Below are 19,294 nucleotides of genomic sequence, written 5' to 3'. Positions count from 1 at the left end.
TTATCGTTTGTTGATCTTATGTATGCTATTTATGTGAGTATATAATGTCTATGTGTGTAGGTAGGAATCTGTAATCTGTGTGGAAGCTGAATATTTCTCTGAATGTGGTTAAGCATTGCTATGGACAGGCTGAGTAGCGAAGCCCTGTGGAACAATGGCTCTCAATGGGCTATGGACACACCCAAAGAATGGGGGCTGTCACCTGAGAGCAGCCAGCAGGGAACATAGAGTATGTCTACACTACCCTCCTAGTTCGCACTAGGAGGGTAATGTAGGCATACCACACTTGCAAATGAAGCCCGGGATTTGAATTTCCCGGGCTTCATTTGCATAAGCGGGGAGCCGCCATTTTTAAAACCCCGCTGGTTCGAACCCCGTGCAGCGCGGCTACACGGGGCTCGAACTAGGTAGTTCGGAATAGGAAGCCTAGTCCGAACTACCTAGTTCGAGCCCCGTGTAGCCGCGCTGCACGGGGTTCGACCCAGCGGGGTTTTAAAATTGGCGGCTCCCCGCTTATGCAAATGAAGCCCGGGAAATTCAAATCCCGGGCTTCATTTGCAAGTGCGGTATGCCTACATTACCCTCCTAGTGCGAACTAGGAGGGTAGTGTAGACATACCCATAGAGATTGGCCTCTGACCAGGTGACTTGCTGCATACAAGAAGAGGCCAGGAAGGAGGTATAAAGAGGCCATGTGGTCGATGCCATTTTGTTCTCAGCTCAGCACTTCATCCCAGAGGCAGCATTGCAGGGATCGAAGAGCCCGGAAGACCTGTGAACCCATCCTGATCTTAGGATGTGCAATAAGAACTTTTAAACCAGCAGCTGCAACATCTCTGCTAGAGCCTGCATCGAGGACTGGGAGATTCGGTGCATGTAACGTACTGTACTTTAATAACCTTACTCTCATGCTTTTCTTTCTTGTGTTAATAAACCTTTAGATATAGATTCTAAAGCCGTGGTCCCCAACACGGTGCCTGCGGGCGCCATGGCGCCCGCGGGGTCATTCGTGTGCGCCCGCCACGTGCTTGGGGCTGGCCTGGCTCCGGGCGAGTGGCGCTTGGGGCGGGGGTGCCGGCCCCGGCCCCGGCCCCGGCCGCTTGGAGGGGGGGGCGCCGGCCCCGGGCGTGCGGAGCTTGGGGGGGGGGCGCCGACCCCGGCCCCTGGCGCGTGGAGGAGGGGGGGCGCCGGCCCCTGGCGCAGCTATGGGGGGGGCGCACGGCTATGGGGGGGGCCCGGCCCCATCCCCGTCCCCGCCCCCTGGCGCCCAGCGGGCAAATGGCCACGCCCCCTGGCGCCCGGCCACCACCACAGGTTGGGGACCACTGTTCTAAAGGATTGGCCCAGCGTGATTTGTGGGTAAGGTCCAGAGGGTAAATTGACCAGGGATCTGTGGCTGGTTTCTTGGAACCGGACAGAACTTGTTCGGGGTAGGTGGGATTGGGTGCTAGGACCCCCCCCACCACCTGTGTATGAGGCCCGGGGCCATCTGGGGCACGGATATTGCTGGGGTGTCGGAGGGGTTTTGCTCATGAGGCTTCAGGCAGGCTGCTGAAGTGCTCTGTGGGACTGGTTTGTGGCCTGTTTGGAGAGGTCACCAGTCTGGGGGCTGTAAGGAGCCCCGGATTTGAGCAATTCGCCCTGAGCGGACGCCCTCAGCTGTGCCCAGACATGGCCCGGTCCATCACACAACCATATATACCAAAGGATACAATTAAAAAAAATGAACACATATGAAAAGGACAAATCAAATTTCAGAACAGAAGGGGGATGTGGGGTGGGTGTGAAGGTAAATGTCTGTGAGCTAATGGTATTAGAGGTGATAATTGGGGAAGCTATCTTTGTAATGGGTAAGATAGCTAGAGACTTTGTTGAGACCCCCACGTAGAGTGTCGAATTTTAGCATGAATGACAGTTCAGAAGATTCCCTTTCAAGTGCAGATTTAAAAGGCTTCTGAAGCACGACCAGGAACAGGTAACAGGAGAGTTTGGAGAGGGAGTTCTCCAGGTAAAAGAGGAGTAAAAACGGGACCTTTGTGGTAAGTGGCTGTCTGGAGTGTGTGTTTGTGTGTGGGGGAGTTATTTGCAGTGTGCTGAGCTTGTCTTTGTCTGGTTGGTTGGTTGGTTTGTTTGAAGGAGCTTCTAAAAGGTTTGAAATCTACAAGCCTCTGTTAATTGGCTGAGCCTCAGTCAGGGGGAGGGGCTACCAGAGCTACATAAACCTGTGACTCAGCAACCAGGAACAGGTAACAGGAGAGTTTGGAGAGGGAGTTCTCCAGGTAAAAGAGGAGTACAAACTGGACCCTTGTGGTAAGTGGCTGACTGGAGTATGTGTTTGTGTGTGGGGGAGTTATTTGCAGTGTGCTGAGCTTGTGTTTGTCTGGTTGGTTGGTTGGTTTGTTTGTTTGAAGGAGCTTCTAAAAGGTTTGAAATCTAGAAGCCTCTGTTAATTGGCTGAGCCTCAGTCAGGGGGAGGGGCTACCAGAGCTATATAAGCCTGTGACTCAGCGACCAGGAACAGGTAACAGGAGAGTTTGGAGAGGGAGTTCTCCAGGTAAAAGAGGAGTACAAACAGGACCCTTGTGGTAAGTGGCTGTCTGGAGTGTGTGTTTGTGTGTGGGGGAGTTATTTGCAGTGTGCTGAGCTTGTGTTTGTCTGGTTGGTTTGTTTATTTGTTTGAAGGAGCTTCTAAAAGGTTTGAAATCTAGAAGCCTCTGTTAATTGGCTGAGCCTCAGTCAGGGGGAGGGGCTACCAGAGCTATATAAGCCTGTGACTCAGCGACCAGGAACAGGTAACAGGAGAGTTTGGAGAGGGAGTTCTCCAGGTAAAAGAGGAGTACAAACTGGACCCTTGTGGTAAGTGGCTGTCTGGAGTGTGTGTTTGTGTGTGGGGGAGTTATTTGCAGTGTGCTGAGCTTGTGTTTGTCTGGTTGGTTTGTTTATTTGTTTGAAGGAGCTTCTAAAAGGTTTGAAATCTAGAAGCCTTTGTTAATTGGCTGAGCCTCAGTCAGGGGGAGGGGCTACCAGAGCTATATAAGCCTGTGACTCAGCGACCAGGAACAGGTAACAGGAGAGTTTGGAGAGGGAGTTCTCCAGGTAAAAGAGGAGTACAAATGGGACCCTTGTGGTAAGTGGCTGTCTGGAGTGTGTGTTTGCGTGTGGGGGAGTTATTTGCAGTGTGCTGAGCTTGTGTTTGTCTGGTTGGTTTGTTTATTTGTTTGAAGGAGCTTCTAAAAGGTTTGAAATCTAGAAGCCTCTGTTAATTGGCTGAGCCTCAGTCAGGGGGAGGGGCTACCAGAGCTATATAAGCCTGTGACTCAGCGACCAGGGAGAGCGCGACCAGGAACAGATAACAGGAGAGTTTGGAGAGGGAGTTTAGAGGGCACTAGTGACTTGTGTCCTTCTTTAAAACCTAACTTAGAATAATCTATACTCCAGAAGTTTAAAAAGAATCCCAGTTTGTACTTAAACTTATTCATTACAAACATGGAGACAGAAGCCCAGCAGCAGAATGGGGGCTATCCTGTTTATTGCGTCGAGTGTAACATGTATGATTACCTGCCCTGTGGGCGGGTGGCGTATGTGTGCACCCGTTGCAAGGAGCTCCAGACCCTCAGAGACCAAGTTCGGGCTTTGGAGGACAGGGTGGCTGAACTGGAGGAGCTAAGGGAGTTAGAGAACTATGTTGATGAGACTTTCTGGGACACTGTAGTACTGTCCCACCTCCAGTCTGAGAGCCCCAGTGTTCTTAAGGAGGATGAAAGTCTCAAGGGAACAGAGCATTTAACGGGAGCAGAGGGAAACCATCCCGTAGTTGGGACCCTCCTCCCAGAGGATGTTGCGGTATCCTCTTGCACTGAGGATACCTCTGATGGGGAGGGAATGCCAGCTAGGAAGAGGCAGGTGTTAGTAGTGGGTGATTCGATCCTTAGAAACATAGATAGTTGGGTTTGTGATGACCGGGAGAACCGTATGGTCACTTGCCTGCCTGGTGCGAAGGTTGCGGATCTCTCGAGGCATCTAGATAGACTTATGTGTAGTGCTGGGGAGGAGCCAGTGGTCGTGGTACATGTAGGTACCAATGACGTAGGGAAGAGTAGGAGAGATGTCCTGGAGGCCAAATTTAGGCTGCTAGGAAAGAGACTGAAATCCAGGACCTCTATGGTGGCGTTCTCGGAAATGCTTCCAGTTCCACGCGCAGGGCCAGGTAGGCAGGCAGAGCTTCAGAGTCTCAATGCATGGATGAGACGATGGTGTAGGGAAGAGAGGTTTAGATTTATTAGGAACTGGGGCCACTTTTGGGAGAGGGGGAGCCTATACAGGAAGGATGGGCTCCACCTAAACCAGGGTGGAACCAGACTGCTGGCACTAAACATTAATAAGGCCGTAGAGCAGTTTTTAAACTAAGAGATGGGGGAAAGCCGATTGGTGCGGAGATGCACGTAAATTGGAGAGAGACTTCTCTTAGAGGAGAATCCATTGATAGAGATTCTCTAAGCTGTAGTCGGAAAGAGAGGAGGGGAGAGGGCAAACCATTGGCCAGAGCTGACAAACAACCGCATACAAAGGAATCCAATGCATCAGGGAAGGGCAGACAAATAACCAGTGGCAAATTTTTAAAGTGCTTGTACACAAATGCTAGGAGTCTGACTAATAAGATGGGTGAACTAGAGTACCTCGTATTAAATGAGGAGATAGACATAATAGGCATCACTGAAACCTGGTGGAATGAGGAAAATCTGTGGGACACAATCATACCGGGATATAAAATATATAGAAAGGATAGAGCAGGCCGGATGGGTGGCGGAGTGGCACTGTATGTGAAAGATAATGTAGAATCAAATGAAATAAAAATATTAAGTGAATCAACATGTTCCATAGAATCGCTATGGATAGTAATTCCATGCTCCAATAATAAGAAATTAGCAGTAGGGATATATTACCGACCACCTGACCAGGACAGCGATACTGACATAGAAATGCTGAGGGAGATTAGAGAGGCTACCAAAATAGAGAACTCTATAATAATGGGGGATTTTAATTACCCCCATATTGACTGGATACATGTCACCTCAGGAAGAGAAGTGGAGATAAAATTTCTCAATGGCTTAAATGACTGCTTCTTGGAGCAGCTAGTGCAGGAACCCACAAGGGGAAAGGCAATTCTCGATTTAGTCCTGAGTGGAGTGCAGGATCAGGTCCAGGATATAACCGTTATAGGACCTCTTGGGAATAGTGACCATAATATAATAACATTCAACATTCCTGTGGTGGGAAGAACACCTCAGCAGTCCAGTACCCTGGCATTTAATTTCAAAAAGGGGAATTACGCAAAAATGAGGGTAACCCATGCTCGAGGGTAACCCATGCTCCTTTAACAAAGAAGCCAGCCGGCATTTCTCAATCTCGACAGCCCTCGGCACCGCAGCCGCAGCCGGCACCGGGGCTTCTTAAAGAGCCAGCTACAGCGGCACCAGTCTTATCGGTGCCGGGTGCTGAAATGCCTGCAATCACTGCCCCTCACAGGGAGCTCTCTTTAGCACCGGCAGGGGAACAGCATACTCCTGCCCAGATGCTTCCTTCAGAGACTTTAACCCTTCAGTCTCCAGGCTCTGCACAGCCTCTAGCAGCAGAAAAATCAAATACCGCTGCGAATCTCCCTGCGTACCTCGCCAGGGTCGTATCGGGAACCATCTCCTCCCCCTTGTGCTTCTACGCACCATGCAAGAGATCACGGGGATTATTATCACCGCAGTCTCTCATCTCGTCACCATTATTACAGAGAGCGTAGCTGTTCACACCAGAGATGTTCTAGATCTCCTCCTCCTGCAAGACGCTCACGCTCACCAACTCGTTCACCACGAAGCACCTATTATGTCAGGTACGGCAGTGCTAGATCTTCTAGACGTTCGTCGCCTGCAGGGTCTGACCAGCATTATACGCATCGTCATAGACCGGACTATGTTGATCATCTCATCACAGTCACTCTCCATCTCATCGCAGGTCTCCATGTTCCTGTCGGTCAATTAGCCCACACTCTGTGCTTTCAGAGATTCCCAAACATTCTCCACTACAATGTACGATACCTTCTCATTCTCCGATGCACCAATCACAAATGTCAGACCTAGAGGAAGGGCAACTCTCGGAAGCTGACCCGGACATGTCGCCTAATACCTGTTCACCATTGCCTTCTAGGGATGAACCGCTGTCTCTGGGCGAGACGTCACCTCCGGACGATCTTAAAGAATTCCAAGACCTGTTTAAACATGCCGCACAATCCCAGGAGGTGCAACTTACTGAGTCCCAGGTTAAGCAGCATAAGTTATTTAAGAATTTACACCCTAAACAACAAAGAAAGATTGCCCTCCCAATAGATGACGCTACCTTGGAGGTAGCACAGGACATCTGGCAGACGCCAACATCAATACCGCCCACAAATAAGAAAATGGATAAAAAGTATTTTGTCTCGTCCAAAGGTTTGGAATTTCTTTTCAATCACCCGCAGCCGAATTCCCTGATAGTGGATGCAGTTCGCCATAAGAGCAAGATGTCCCAATTTAAGAATTCCCTACCGGATAGGGATACAAAGAAATTGGATTATTTTGGTCGAAAAGTTTACTCCTCCTCAACCTTGCTACTGCGGGTTGCCTATTATGCTGCTCTTTTGTCAAACCATAACTTTGACAATTACTCCAAGCTCCCGGAACTTATGCAACATCTCCCTGACAATAAGAGGTCTCTCCTTAAAGCCGTTGTCCAGGAAGGGTTCACTGCATGTAGAACATCGCTTCAGATTGCCGCAGACATTGCCAACACAGCCGCTCGAGTGATGGCAACAGGTATCGCGATGAGAAGAGCTTCCTGGTTATTGTCAGCGGGAGCCCCTAAGGAGTTGCAGTCCAAAGTGGAAGATTTACCCTTTGACTGTCAAAAGCTGTTTGCTTCTACTACCGATGAGGTTCTCCATTCTGGCAAGGACTCTCGTACTACCCTTTGATCTCTAGAGATGTACACGCCACCTTTCAAACGCAGGCGATACTACCCCTTCCAGAGGAGATATGATTACTTCTCCTATAAGCAGCAACAGCGACGTGGATCCGACCAGCCTAGATTTAGACAGCGCCCTCAATGCAAACGTCAGCAGCAGAATCGCTCTTCAGCTCGGCCTTCCCAGAAGCAGCAGGTTTGACTCCTGTGCGGGGGACTCGAACACATCTCCACCGGTCAACACACTAAAGCCTGCCACCACCTTATTCCACCAACACCTGAGGCCATTTCTTTGTCAATGGGCCACCATTACCTCAGACTGATGGGTCCTAGAGGTTATATCATCAGACCTAACAATCCCGTTTGCTTCAATTCCCCCTACTACTCTTCCCACCCCATCCCTTCTCAGGGACCCATCTCACGGGGCCGCTCTTCGAGAAGAAGTTTTTCACCTGCTCGAGATCGGAGCCATAGAGAGAGTACCTGATGAATTCCGGGGGAAAGGGTTTTACTCCAGGTATTTCCTAGTCCCCAAAAAATCCGGGGGGTGGAGACTCATCCTCAATCTGAGGGCTCTAAATCATTTCATCCGAAAGCAGTGCTTCAAAATGACCATGCTGGCCAAGATCATGCCAGCACTAAACAAAGGAGACTGGTTCGCAGTCCTAGATTTGCAAGACGCATATTTCCATGTGACCATACACATAGCACACAGGCGTTTTCTGAGATTCGTAGTGGGCGACGACCATTTTCAATACAGGGTACTGCCTTTCGGCCTCATTTCAGCCCCAAGGGTGTTCTCCAAATCACTAGCGGTAGTGGCTGCCCATCTACGAAGGATAGGAGTCTCTATCTTCCCCTACCTCGACGACTGCCTCATCAAGGGACGCACTCAGTCAGAGGCACTTCACATGGTAGTTGCAACTCGGGATTTGTTCGATTCCCTCAGCCTTATTGTGAACATTCAAAAATCATGTCCACAACCAACACAAATTCTAAACTTCATAGGAGCGCGTCTCGACTCCCAGTTAGAGAGAGTTCATCTGCCAGTCGAGCATTTTCAACTAATACAAGACCTGATAAAAACAGTCTTGCAAGCTCCAACGCTCCCAGTACGTGTATACCTCCAGCTTCTGGGTCATATGGCTTCAACAACAATCATAGTGCGCCACACAAGGCTACACCTCAGGTGTCTGTAGCATTGGCTGAGCACGGTGTACAAGCCTACAAGGCACAGCATCCGCAAGACTGTGGTACTTCCAGCACATGTCAAGGACTCTCTATTATGGTGGACCAATCACAACAACATGCTGTCAGGAGTCCCCTTCCACGCATTGCAACCATCAGTGGAGATAACCACAGACGCTTCTCTCATCGGCTGGGGTGGCTGGGGTGCCCACATGGGCGCAAAAACAGTTCAGGGTCGTTGGTTCACAACGGAGATGATGCTCCATATCAATCTTCTCGAGCTACGAGCCATGTTTCATGCCTGCAAACACTTCAAGTTATACATAAGAGGCACTGTCACCAGAATTCTCACAGACAATGTAGTGGCGATGTACTATGTGAACAGACAGGGAGGTGCCCGATCCCGTTCACTTTGTGCAGAAGTGATCCGCCTCTGGAAATGGTGCATTCAAAACAACATTTCTATAGTCGCGTCATACTTACCAGGTGTGAACAATACCACGGCGGATGCGCTGAGCAGGCATTTCCCTCAAGACCATGAGTGGGTTATCCTCTTACCTCTCTTCCATCGGTGGGGCTTTCTGGTGATAGATCTCTTCGCTACATGTGCCAACGCGAAATGCAGAGCTTACTGTTCCAGAGCAGGAGTGGGTGCTCACTCTCTGGGAGATGCATTTCTCCTTCATTGAGGCACATCACTCTTGTATGCATTCCCCCCTGTTGTACTTATTCCCAGAGTACTCGAGAAGATCGTGATGGACAGGGCATGAGTGATACTCATAGCCCCAGACAGCCATGGTACTCAACTCTTCTGCAGCTCTCTGTACGAGCACCGCGCCGATTACCTTACTTACTGGACTTGCTGACACAACAGAAAGGCTCCCTTCTTCACTCAAAGCTGGATACTCTGCACCTCACTGCATGGATGGTACATGGTTCAGCGAGTCCGAGAATCTTTGTTCGGACCAGGTGAAGTGTGTTCTCTGGCACAGCAGGAGGGATTCCACCAGGAAAACTTACCTGTCCAAGTGGTCTAGATTCGTGTGATGGTGCGCTCCTAAGCTTCTAGACCCTCTGGTTTCACCAATGCATGTCTTACTGGACTATGTCCTCCAGCTACAGTCAACTGGACTCTCCATTTCATCACTTAAAGTCCATGTAGCGGCGATAGCTGCTTTTCACTACCCCGTTGAAGGCAAGTCAGTGTTTTCTCATCCCATGATGACTAGATTTCTCAAAGGATTGGCTAACCTCAACCCACCACGTAGGCCTCTGCCACCTGCATGGAGTCTTGACCTGGTGCTTGATGTCCTAACTAGACCACCGTTTGAACCGTTGGCCACGGTACCGGTGTCGATGCTTACAATGAAGGTACTCTTTCTTCTTGCCATAACATCGGCACGTAGGGTGAGTGAATTATCCGCACTAATGTCAACACCTCCCTATACAGTCTTCAACGCGGAATCAGTGATACTGAGGTCTCATCCAGCCTTTCTATCTAAAGTCTGCACAGATTTTCATATAAATGAACCAATCGTTCTGCCATGTTTCTATCCAAAACCTCATACCTCTCAGCGTGATGCTCTCCTGCATACGCTCGATGTGCGTAGAGCCTTAGCATTCTATATAGACAGAACCCGTACTCTATGTAAGACGGATCGCCTCTTCATTTCGACATCAGGGCCTTCTACGGGCAAGCCCTTATCCGCCCAGCGCATTTCTAAATTGGTTGTCTCTTGTATCACGACTTGCTATACTATCTGTAAGAAGCCGCTCACATCGCAGCCTAGGGCACACTCAACACGAGCAGTTGCTACGTCTGCAGCTTTCGTGAAAGGAGTCCCTCTGCGGGACATCTGCCGGGCGGTGACTTGGTCTTCTACTTCCACCTTTTCAAGGCATTATGCGATTGTTCAGCACTTCGCCTCTGACTCAGCGGTAGCCTTGGCAGTGCTGCCTGCCGCTCAGAATCCCGATTCCGAAGCCCACGTCTAACTGAGATTACTGCTTCGGAGTCACCAGACGTGGAGCACCCACGGGGACTACCCGAAGAAGAAGAGGAAGTTACTCACTTTGTGCAGTAACGATCGTTCTTCGAGGTGTGTCCCCGTGGGTGCTCCACGACCCGCCCTCCTCCCTGCTTCGGAATCTTGTCTTTCTGTCTTTCAGATAGGCGGTGAGATGAACTGGTGGGCACCGGACCGTGCGCGGCAGGTGAAAGGCGCAAAACCGGCTTGCACGTGCGTGGTCCGGCCATACACACACAACTCTGTCAAGCTCCAATTTGCGGCTCCGGGACCAGCCTGACACCAGACGTGGAGCACCCACGGGGGGACACCTCGAAGAACGATCGTTACTGCACAAAGTGAGTAACTTCCTCTTCTTGATCTTATAACTCACTTGGTTAGGTCCAATATTCAGCAGAGTGAATATGTGGACAAAGCTGGCAACGGGGTTTGTTGCAAGGGAAGGTACCAGGGTTGGTATTAGTGTAGTATGTCCTGTGGTTGTTGGTAAGAATCATTTTGAGGTTAGGTGGTTGTGTATAGGAGACTATGGGTCTGTCTCCCAGAGCCTCTTGGAGTTTAGTATCCTGTTCCAGTATAGGCTGAAGTTTATTGATAATGTGTTGGACAGGTTTAAGTTCCGGGCTGTAGGTGATGACAAGTGGTGTTCTATTGTTGGTTTTCTTGGGTCTGTCTTGAAGTAGATGGTTTCTAGGTATTCGTCTGGCTCTTTCAATTTGCTTTTTTATTTCTCCGAGGGGGTAGTTGAGATTTATAAATGCTTGGAAGAGATCCTGAAGTTTCTGGTCTCCGTCAGTGGGATTAGAGCAGATGTGGTTGTATCGAAGGGCTTGGCTATAGATGATGGATCGTATGGTGTGTGCTGGATGGGAGCTGGAAGCATATAGGTAACTGTATGAGTCAGTGGGTTTTCTGTAAAGGGTGGTGTCTAATTTTCCATTGTTGATTTGTACTGTGGTGTCGAGGAAATGGATCTCTCGTGTAGAATGGTCCAGGCTGAGGTTGATGGTGGGGTGTAGGTTGTTGAAATCTCTGTGGAATGTCTCCAGTGTTTCTTGGCCATGCGTCCAGACCATAAAGATGTCCTTGATGTAGCGTAAGTAGAGAAGGGTAAAAGGGGACGGGAGCTGAGGAAACATTCTAGGTCAGCCATAAAGATATTAGCATACTGTGGGGCCATGCGTGTACCCATGGCTGTGCCGCTGATCTGGAGGTATAAGTTGTTCTCAAACTGGAAATAATTGTGGGTGAGAACAAAGTTATGTAGGTCTGCTATCAGGCTGGCAGTGGTGTCCTCTGGGATAGTGTTTCTAATTGCTTGTAATCCATCTTCATGTGGGATGTTGGTGTATAGAGCTTCTACATCCATGGTGGCAAGGATGGTGTTATTGGGGAGGTTATCGATGTTTTGTAGTTTCCTTAGGAAGTCGGTAGTGTCTTGGAGATAGCTGGGAGTGTTGGTTGCGTAGGGTTTGAGGAGAGAGTCTACATAGCTGGATAGACCAGTAGTGAGCGTGCCAATACCAGAGATGATGGGACGTCCGGGGTGTCCAGGTTTATGGATGTGCTGCACATTCCATGGAGCCCAAGCGGCAGCAGCTTCTGTCCACGGGGGGGAGGGGGGGGGGAGCTGACTGCACGGAGTAGGGGGGAGCAGAGTTGGGGGGTTGGGAGGGAGCAGACTGCAGGGGGGTTTGGTGGGGGGAGCAGAGTGGGGAGTTGGGGTGGAGTAGACTGCAGGGAGTAGGGGGGAGCAGAGTGGGGAGTTGGGGGAGCAGACTGGGGGGGTTGGCAAGTCCTGACGCCACAGGACAAGCCAGCTGGGCAGTTTGGTGGGGGGGGGGGGGGTCTCTGAGACGGGCGGAATCGGGGGGAGCAGGGAAAGTAGCCGCGGTGGCTTGTGGGAAACGTTCCGTGCCCCAATCTGCAGCTCCCATGGGCTGTTTGATTGGGCGGGCGCAGCGGAAGTGACATCACTGTCCAGCCACTGATCCAGGGGTTGGTCTTGCGCGTGTGTCATTCCCAGCTTGAGCGATGCATCCTGGGAGTTGTAGTTCCCAGTTGTAGTTCCCAGAGTGCGGCCTCCTGGGGCGTGTCTCAGTCTGCCCTGCCCCTATCATAGCCCTGCCCATCATAGCCCCGCCCAGCTTCAACTTATTGGTCAATCCTGTCGATTACATGCATTCTCCCCTCTCACCTGCTGTCTCTGTCAGAGGCAGCAAGGAGGGAGGAGGCGTGAGCTGATACCTGTGGGCAGCCAGCTTTTAAGTCAGCTTGTCACAAGAGGGCGCAGTTGTACAGGTGATCAGCACCCCACAAGCATTGGATTGGCCTGTTCCCCCACCTCTCTGCTGCTGCCTCTGATACAGAGGAAGCAGTATGGTGGGAGGAGGCAGGCGGGAGCTGATATGCATGAGCACTGTGTGTGGTGGCTTCATGGACCCACCTGTCAATCCCCTTGCTGCCTCTTCTAGAGGCAAGAGGGGGAGGCAGGAGCTGGTGCTGGCTTCGCAAAGTTGCCTGCCTGCCTGCCCACGCCGCTGCCTGTATCAGAGGTGGGGGGGGGGGGGGAGGGTAAGGGAAAGTGCTCACATTCCATGGAGCCCAAGTGGCAGCAGCTCCTGTCCACGGAGGGGTGGGGGCCGAGCTCCCTGCGGGCAGATGCTGATCTGGCAAGCAGCCTGTGTCTGCCAGCATTTTGAATGCCTGGTGGACAGGAGCTGCTGCCGTCCTGCCCTGTTGCCTTTGTATCAGAGGCAGCCATGTGGGGCTACAGGCAGCTGGTTTGCATAGGAAGCTGGTTTTGAAACTAGCTGCCCTTGTGGACCAACCCCCGCCTGCCACCCCACGGTGAGGCAGCAGCACAGAGTGTGCCAGGGGGCTCCCTGGAATGGAGCCGGAGCGCACTGGCTGCTGCCCCTGCCCTCGGGGACTGTGTAATAGTTGTGTAACTGCTAACAGTCGAGGATTAAATTACCCCAGTGGTCCCCAACCATTTGAGGTTGCTGGGCGCCAGGGGGCGTGGCCGTTCGCCTGCCGGGTACAAGAGGGCAGGGCCCCCCCTAGCACCCGGGGGGGGCCCTTCCCATAGCCGCATGCCCGGGAGTGGGCCCCCTCCCATAGCCGCGCGCCTGGGGCGGGGCCCCCCCTCAAGCACCGCACGCCCGGGGCCGGCGCACCCTGCGAGCGCTGCACGCCTGGGGCCAGCGCTGCCCCCATGCGCCACGTGCTCAGAGCGTGGCCAGCCAATCCGCGGCACTCCCGGGGCTGGTTCTCACCGTGCGCCATGCGACCGGGGCCGACTCCGGCACCACGCATGCGCCATGTGCCCGGGGCCAGGCCAGCCCTGAGCACTTGGCAGGCGCACACAAATGCCCCCGTGTTGGGGACCACTGAATTACCCGATAGCTAACATCCCTAAAAAAAGAGAAGTCCTGAGGCACCTTATGATTTATTGGAACATAAGCTTTCATGGGCACCGACCCACTTCGTCAGAGGCATGTAGTGGAAACCCCAGAGAAATCTGCCATTTTGAAGTACTCCTTCCATCACCCCCCCCCCTTTGCTGAATCCATTTCATAGAGGCAGCAAGGTGGGGGGGATTGACTAGTCGACATTACTATCCGATAAGCAAATGCTTATCAGATACAGCCGGTCCCCGAATTGCAAACGGTCGACTTATGACCGTTCGCAGTTATGAGTGAAGCTGTCATAAACGGCGGACCCCCGCGTTACGAACACGATCTGTGCTTACGAGCAGCGCGGTCGCGTGTAACTCTATGGGGTCTGACTTACGCATGAACCGAGTTACGACCAATTGCTTGGTCCGTAACCGGTTCGTAAGTCGGGAAGAGGCTGTAGTTGACTAGTCTTCAACATCCTTAGCATGGAGATCGACTGGAAAACATTGCCGGGCAGAATGTCGGTTCAGTGACTCCAACAGTAGCGTGTGGATACAGATGCAAACCTGCCCCTTGCTCTAGGGGCCAAGCAAGCAGGGCCATGCACACGCCTGTAGTGCTGGGGACTCCAGACCCAGGCCTGGCCTTAGGAGGGGCCATGGAAGCGTGTTCCTGCATGTGAGCATTTGGCGCGGTGTGTGGCTTTTGCATGGGCATGTGTGCGTGACGTGTTCCAGTCAGATGGATACTCGGGTCCCTCTCCTGGAGAGCAACACCCCTCCCCTCCCCAGCTGGAACCTGCAATGGCCCAGACAGTCTGAGAGGGCCAGAGGGAAGAGCCAGGCGGGACAGGGACTCGGGCTCAGGGCCCCACCCGTGACTGCAGCGGGAGCTGGCAGACACTGAGACGGACACGCGCCCTCTCAAGGGGGCCTCTTGTTTTGACAGTTCACACATGGGAACCCCACTCCGGCTCCCATGATGCACTGAGGCGGGCAGGGGCGATTGTAACTCCCGTGGCGCGTTCTGGCATGAGGCAGGAGCTGTGCATCTCGCATCCCTCGCGGGGCAACAAACAGCAGTCACGTGGGCGCTGTGAGCTCTCACAATGTAGCATCATGCCAACATGTGTGGCACGGTGGACACCCGTCCCACGGACTGGAAGTGACATTTGCTCGGTCCACAGCCTGACAGCAACCGACTGGGAACCGTGACCGGAAGGTGCCCAGGTATGAGCGCTCAGCTGGTGCCAGGTCAGAGAGTGGTAGGCAGGAGACACTGGGCTAGGCGGGACGGGTTCAGATGCAGGGTGCCTGTCTGGGACAGAGACTGGGGTTGGAAGTTTCCTGCGGCGGTGCAGCCAGCATACCCCACCAGCTCCCGTGGTACGTGGGGCAGAGGAGGGACAGCAGAGTGGAGGCTGGAACCGCTCCGACAAGGCACCACTCTGCTTACGGTTGCCAGGTGTCCGGTTTTGAACTGGACAGTCCAGGATTTCAGCTTTTTTTCGGGAAACAAATTGAGAAAATATAAATGTCCTCGTCGCTTTTGCAGATTCAAACTAACACGGCTACCCCTCTTATAAATGTCCGGTATTTTCTAAATCAGATGTAATGTAGATTGTGATGTCATGTCAGGTATATCTGGTATTTTTGTTGAAACCATCTGGCAACCCTAGCTCTGGTCCTTGCTTGGGCGGGGTGGCGCCCTGCCCCTATAGCAGGTCCTGATGTCACAGGGAGCGGGTTCCCCAGGAAATCCCACCCTAAGTGGGCGGAGGAGAAGTGAGGCAGGGCAGTGGCTTCCAGACTGCACCACCTGGCCCCAAGGGAGTGGCGGCGGGAGGTGGCAGCGAGGTCAGAGCGTGACGCTGCCCAGCCCAGATCTCAGCCCTTGGGCACCCGAGTGTGCACCCTGCCCAGCCGGGCCGCTCCCTTGTAGCTCCGCCCCCAGCGCTGAGCCCCGCCCAGCCTGGCCGCTCCCCTGTAGCTCCGCCCCCAGCGCTGAGCCCGCTATCTCGTGCCCGGCTTGGTGCGAAGCTGCCTTTTCCTGCTATGAACAGCAGCGCACTGCTAGTGACATCATAGTCCTGCTGCGGGGCATGCAAATGATAGAATGTGCCCCACATTCCATTGGCTCCCGTCAGGCTGGAGCACTGAATGGTCCGGCGAGTGACACGTGGGTTTGTGTCGCACACAAACGGGTCCCAGGCTCCGTCATTAATGGCAGGGGCGGGGCCACTGACTGGCAGGAACTCAGCTGGGACACAGAAGTGAGCAGCAGGAAACTCCTCGGGGTTTCTGGAAAACCCTCACGCAGCCCCTCTGTGCTTGTAAATGCGACGCATTAGAGACCCCCCCCCCCCAACCCGCCTCACGCTGCTCCTCTGCAGTTTATAAGGCAACAGCAGCATTAGCCTGTCCCCCTGCCTGTCCCCATACAAGCCAGCTGGGAAATTTGGTGGTGGGGAGCAGACTGCAGGGGGTGGGGAGGAGTTTGGTGGGGGGGGAGCAGACTGCAGGGGGCGGGGAGGAGTTTGGTGGTGGGGGAGCAGACTGCAGGGGGCGGGGAGGAGTTTGGTGATGGGGGGAGCAGACTGCAGGGGGCGGGGAGGAGTTTGGTGTGGAAGGGAGCAGACTGCAGGGGGCAGGGGGATAGCAGACTGCAGGGGGCGGGGAGGAGTTTGGTGGTAGGGGAGCAGACTGCACGGGGCGGGGAGGAGTTTGGTGATTGGGGGAGCAGACTGCAGGGGGCGGGGAGGAGTTTGGTGGTGTGGGGAGCAGACTGCAGGGGGCGGGGAGGAGTTTGGTGTGGAAGGGAGCAGACTGCATGGGGCGGGGGGATAGCAGACTGCATGGGGCGGGGAGGAGTTTGGTGGTGGGGATAGCAGACTGCATGGGGCGGGGAGGAGTTTGGTGGGGGGGGGATCAGACTGCATGGGGCGGGGAGGAGTTTGGTGGTGGGGGGAGCAGACTGCAGGGGGCAGGGAGGAGTTTGGTGTGGAAGGGAGCAGACTGCAGGGGGCGGAGAGGAGTTTGGTGATGGGGGGAGCAGACTGCATGGGGCGGGGAGGAGTTTGGTGGTGGGGGGAGCAGACTGCAGGGGGCAGGGAGGAGTTTGGTGTGGAAGGGAGCAGACTGCATGGGGCGGGGAGGAGTTTGGTGGTGGGGGGGAATCAGACTGCATGGGGCGGGGAGGAGTTTGGTGTGGAAGGGAGCAGACTGCATAGGGCGGGGAGGAGTTTGGTGGGGGGGAGCAGACTGCATGGGGCGGGGAGGAGTTTGGTGTGGAAGGGAGCAGACTGCACGGGGCGGGGAGGAGTTTGGTGGTGGGGGGAGCAGACTGCAGGGGGCAGGGAGGAGTTTGGTGTGGAAGGGAGCAGACTGCACAGGGCGGGGAGGAGTTTGGTGGTGGGGGGAGCAGACTGCATGGGGCGGGGAGGAGTTTGGTGGTGGGGGGAGCAGACTGCACGGGGCGGAGAGGAGTTTGGTGTGGAAGGGAGCAGACTGCATGGGGCGGAGAGGAGTTTGGTGGTGGGGGGAGCAGACTGCACGGGCGGGGAGGAGTTTGGTGGGGGGGGGATCAGACTGCACGGGGCGGGGAGGAGTTTGGTAGGGGGGAGGGGTTGCCGCGCGGTCTCCTCTCCCGAGGGGGGCGGAGCATCAGCGGCGGACGCTGCCGTCTGTGAGGCAGGAGCCCCGCCCAGCTATGGGGCGGGGCGGGGCGGGATGAGGGGGAGTAGGGAAAGTAGCCGCAGTGGCTTGTGGGAAACTGAGTGCTCTAGGCCGCAACTCCCATCGGCCATTGCAGGGCCAGGGCAGGCCCGGCGCTGTTCGGTTGGGCGGGTGCAGCGGAAGTGACATCACAATGCGGCCATTGACCAGGGAGCGGCGGGGTTGGTCTCGCGCGCGTGTCACTCCCAGCGTTAGCGATGCATCCTGGCAGTTGTCGTTCTCATAGTGCGGCTTCCCGGGGCGTGTCTCAGTCCGCCCCGCCCCGCCCCTATTATAGCCCCGCCCCCCGGCATAGCCCCGCCCAGCGTCTTCCAGCTTCTCCGCGCCCCCAAGTGCATCATAGGCCGCCCGCGCAGCGCTACGCAGGCCCTGCTCACGTCTGCCCGCGCCCTCTGCACGGCCCCCCCCCGCCCGACCTGCACCCCCTTCCCCCACCCCCCAGTCCATTCTACACCCCCTGCCCAATCTGCAACCCTCTTCCCCCACCCCCCAGTCCATTCTACACCCCCTGCCCAATCTGCAACCCTCTTCCCCCACCCCCCAGTCCATTCTACACCCCCTGCCCGACCTGCACCCCCTTCCCCCACCCCCCAGTCCATTCTACACCCCCTGCCCGACCTGCACCCCCTTCCCCCATCCCCAGTCCATTCTACACCCCCTGCCCGACCTGCACCCCTTCCCCCACCCCCAGTCCATTCTACACCCCCTGCCCGACCTGCACCCCTTCCCCCACCCCCAGTCCATTCTACACCCTCTGCCCAATCTGCAACCCTCTTCCTCCATCCCCCAGTCCATTCTACACCCCCTGCCCGACCTGCACCCCTTCTCTCACCCGCCAGTCCATTCTACACCCTCTGCCCAATCTGCAACCCTCTTCCTCCATCCCCCAGTCCATTCTACACCCCCTGCCCGACCTGCACCCCTTCCCCCACCCCCAGTCCATTCTACACCCCCTGCCCGACCTGCACTCCCTTCCCCCACCCCCCCAGTCCATTCTACACCCCCTGCCCAATCTGCAACCCTCTTCCTCCATCCCCCAGTCCATTCTACACCCCCTGCCCAATCTGCAACCCTCTTCCCCCATCCCCCAGTCCATTCTATACCCCCTGCCCAACCTGCACCCCCTTCCCCCACCCCCCAGTCCATTCTACACCCCCTGCCCAATCTGCAACCCTCTTCCTCCATCCACCAGTCCATTCTACACCCCCTGCCCAACCTGCACCCCTTCCCCCACCCCCAGTCCATTCTACACCCCCTGCCCAATCTGCAACCCTCTTCCTCCATCCCCCAGTCCATTCTACACCCCCTGCCCAATCTGCACCCCAATCTGCACCCCTGCCCAATCTGCACCCCCTTTCCCCACCCCCAGTCCATTCTACACCCCCAGCCCAATCTGCACCCTCTTCTCCCACCCCCAGTCCATTCTACACCCCCTGCCCAATCTGCACCCCTTTCCCCACTCCCAGTCCATTCAACATCTCTTGCCGAACCTGCAATCCTCTTCCCCCATCCCCCAGTCCATTCTACACCCCTGCCCAACCTGCAACCCTCTTCCCCCATGCCCCAGTCCATACAACACCCCCTCCTCAACCTGCACCCCCTTCCCTGACCACCAAGTGTATTCAATCCCTCTCCTCCCACCCAAACTGCCTCTCATGTGTTTCTCTCTTGTTGCTCTCTCGTATTGGCCAATACGTTGTCTGTCTGTCTGTTTCTGTCTGTGTCTTTGTCCTTGCTCTGCTTCTGCTGTGTCCTTGTACAGGACACTTACAGGCATTCTAGGTGAGCATCTCTACGGGTTAAGGGCCCAGGAGCTAATGGGAATTATGCAGGTACGCCAGTCGCGCAAGGGGGAGCGGTGGTGCGTCATGGCAGACTGACTCAGTGTTGTTGTAATGGACCCGATACAGAGGGACGGGGCGGGGGGAGGGGGGTAGGTCTAAAGCAGTGGTCAACAA

At 54.6% G+C, this 19,294-nt stretch overlaps 1 protein-coding gene across 4 annotated transcripts in view; it reads left to right on the top strand.

Moving 5' to 3' along the window:
• The first annotated feature begins 1,231 nt into the window (after positions 1-1,231).
• The window catches only part of LOC142825946 (uncharacterized), a 37,104-nt gene continuing 19,041 nt past the window's right edge, over positions 1,232-19,294 (top strand). For 2 of the 4 annotated variants that reach the window (XR_012900255.1, XR_012900254.1), the window contains exon 1: positions 10,248-10,539. Coding sequence is in view for 1 of the 4 variants with exons in the window: in XM_075918207.1 (XP_075774322.1) it covers positions 3,486-4,406 (921 nt within the window). In the remaining 3 variants the exon portion in view is untranslated. Of the gene's footprint in view, positions 10,540-19,294 lie in introns of all 4 variants that reach the window. The other 2 variants (XM_075918207.1, XR_012900253.1) reach the window with 2 other exon arrangements.

The sequence above is a fragment of the Pelodiscus sinensis genome, unplaced genomic scaffold, assembly GCF_049634645.1.
Source record: "Pelodiscus sinensis isolate JC-2024 unplaced genomic scaffold, ASM4963464v1 ctg64, whole genome shotgun sequence".
NCBI lineage: Eukaryota > Metazoa > Chordata > Testudines > Trionychidae > Pelodiscus > Pelodiscus sinensis.
The sequence above is the reverse complement of the archived record's forward strand: the minus strand, read 5'-3'. Positions and strand labels throughout refer to the sequence as shown.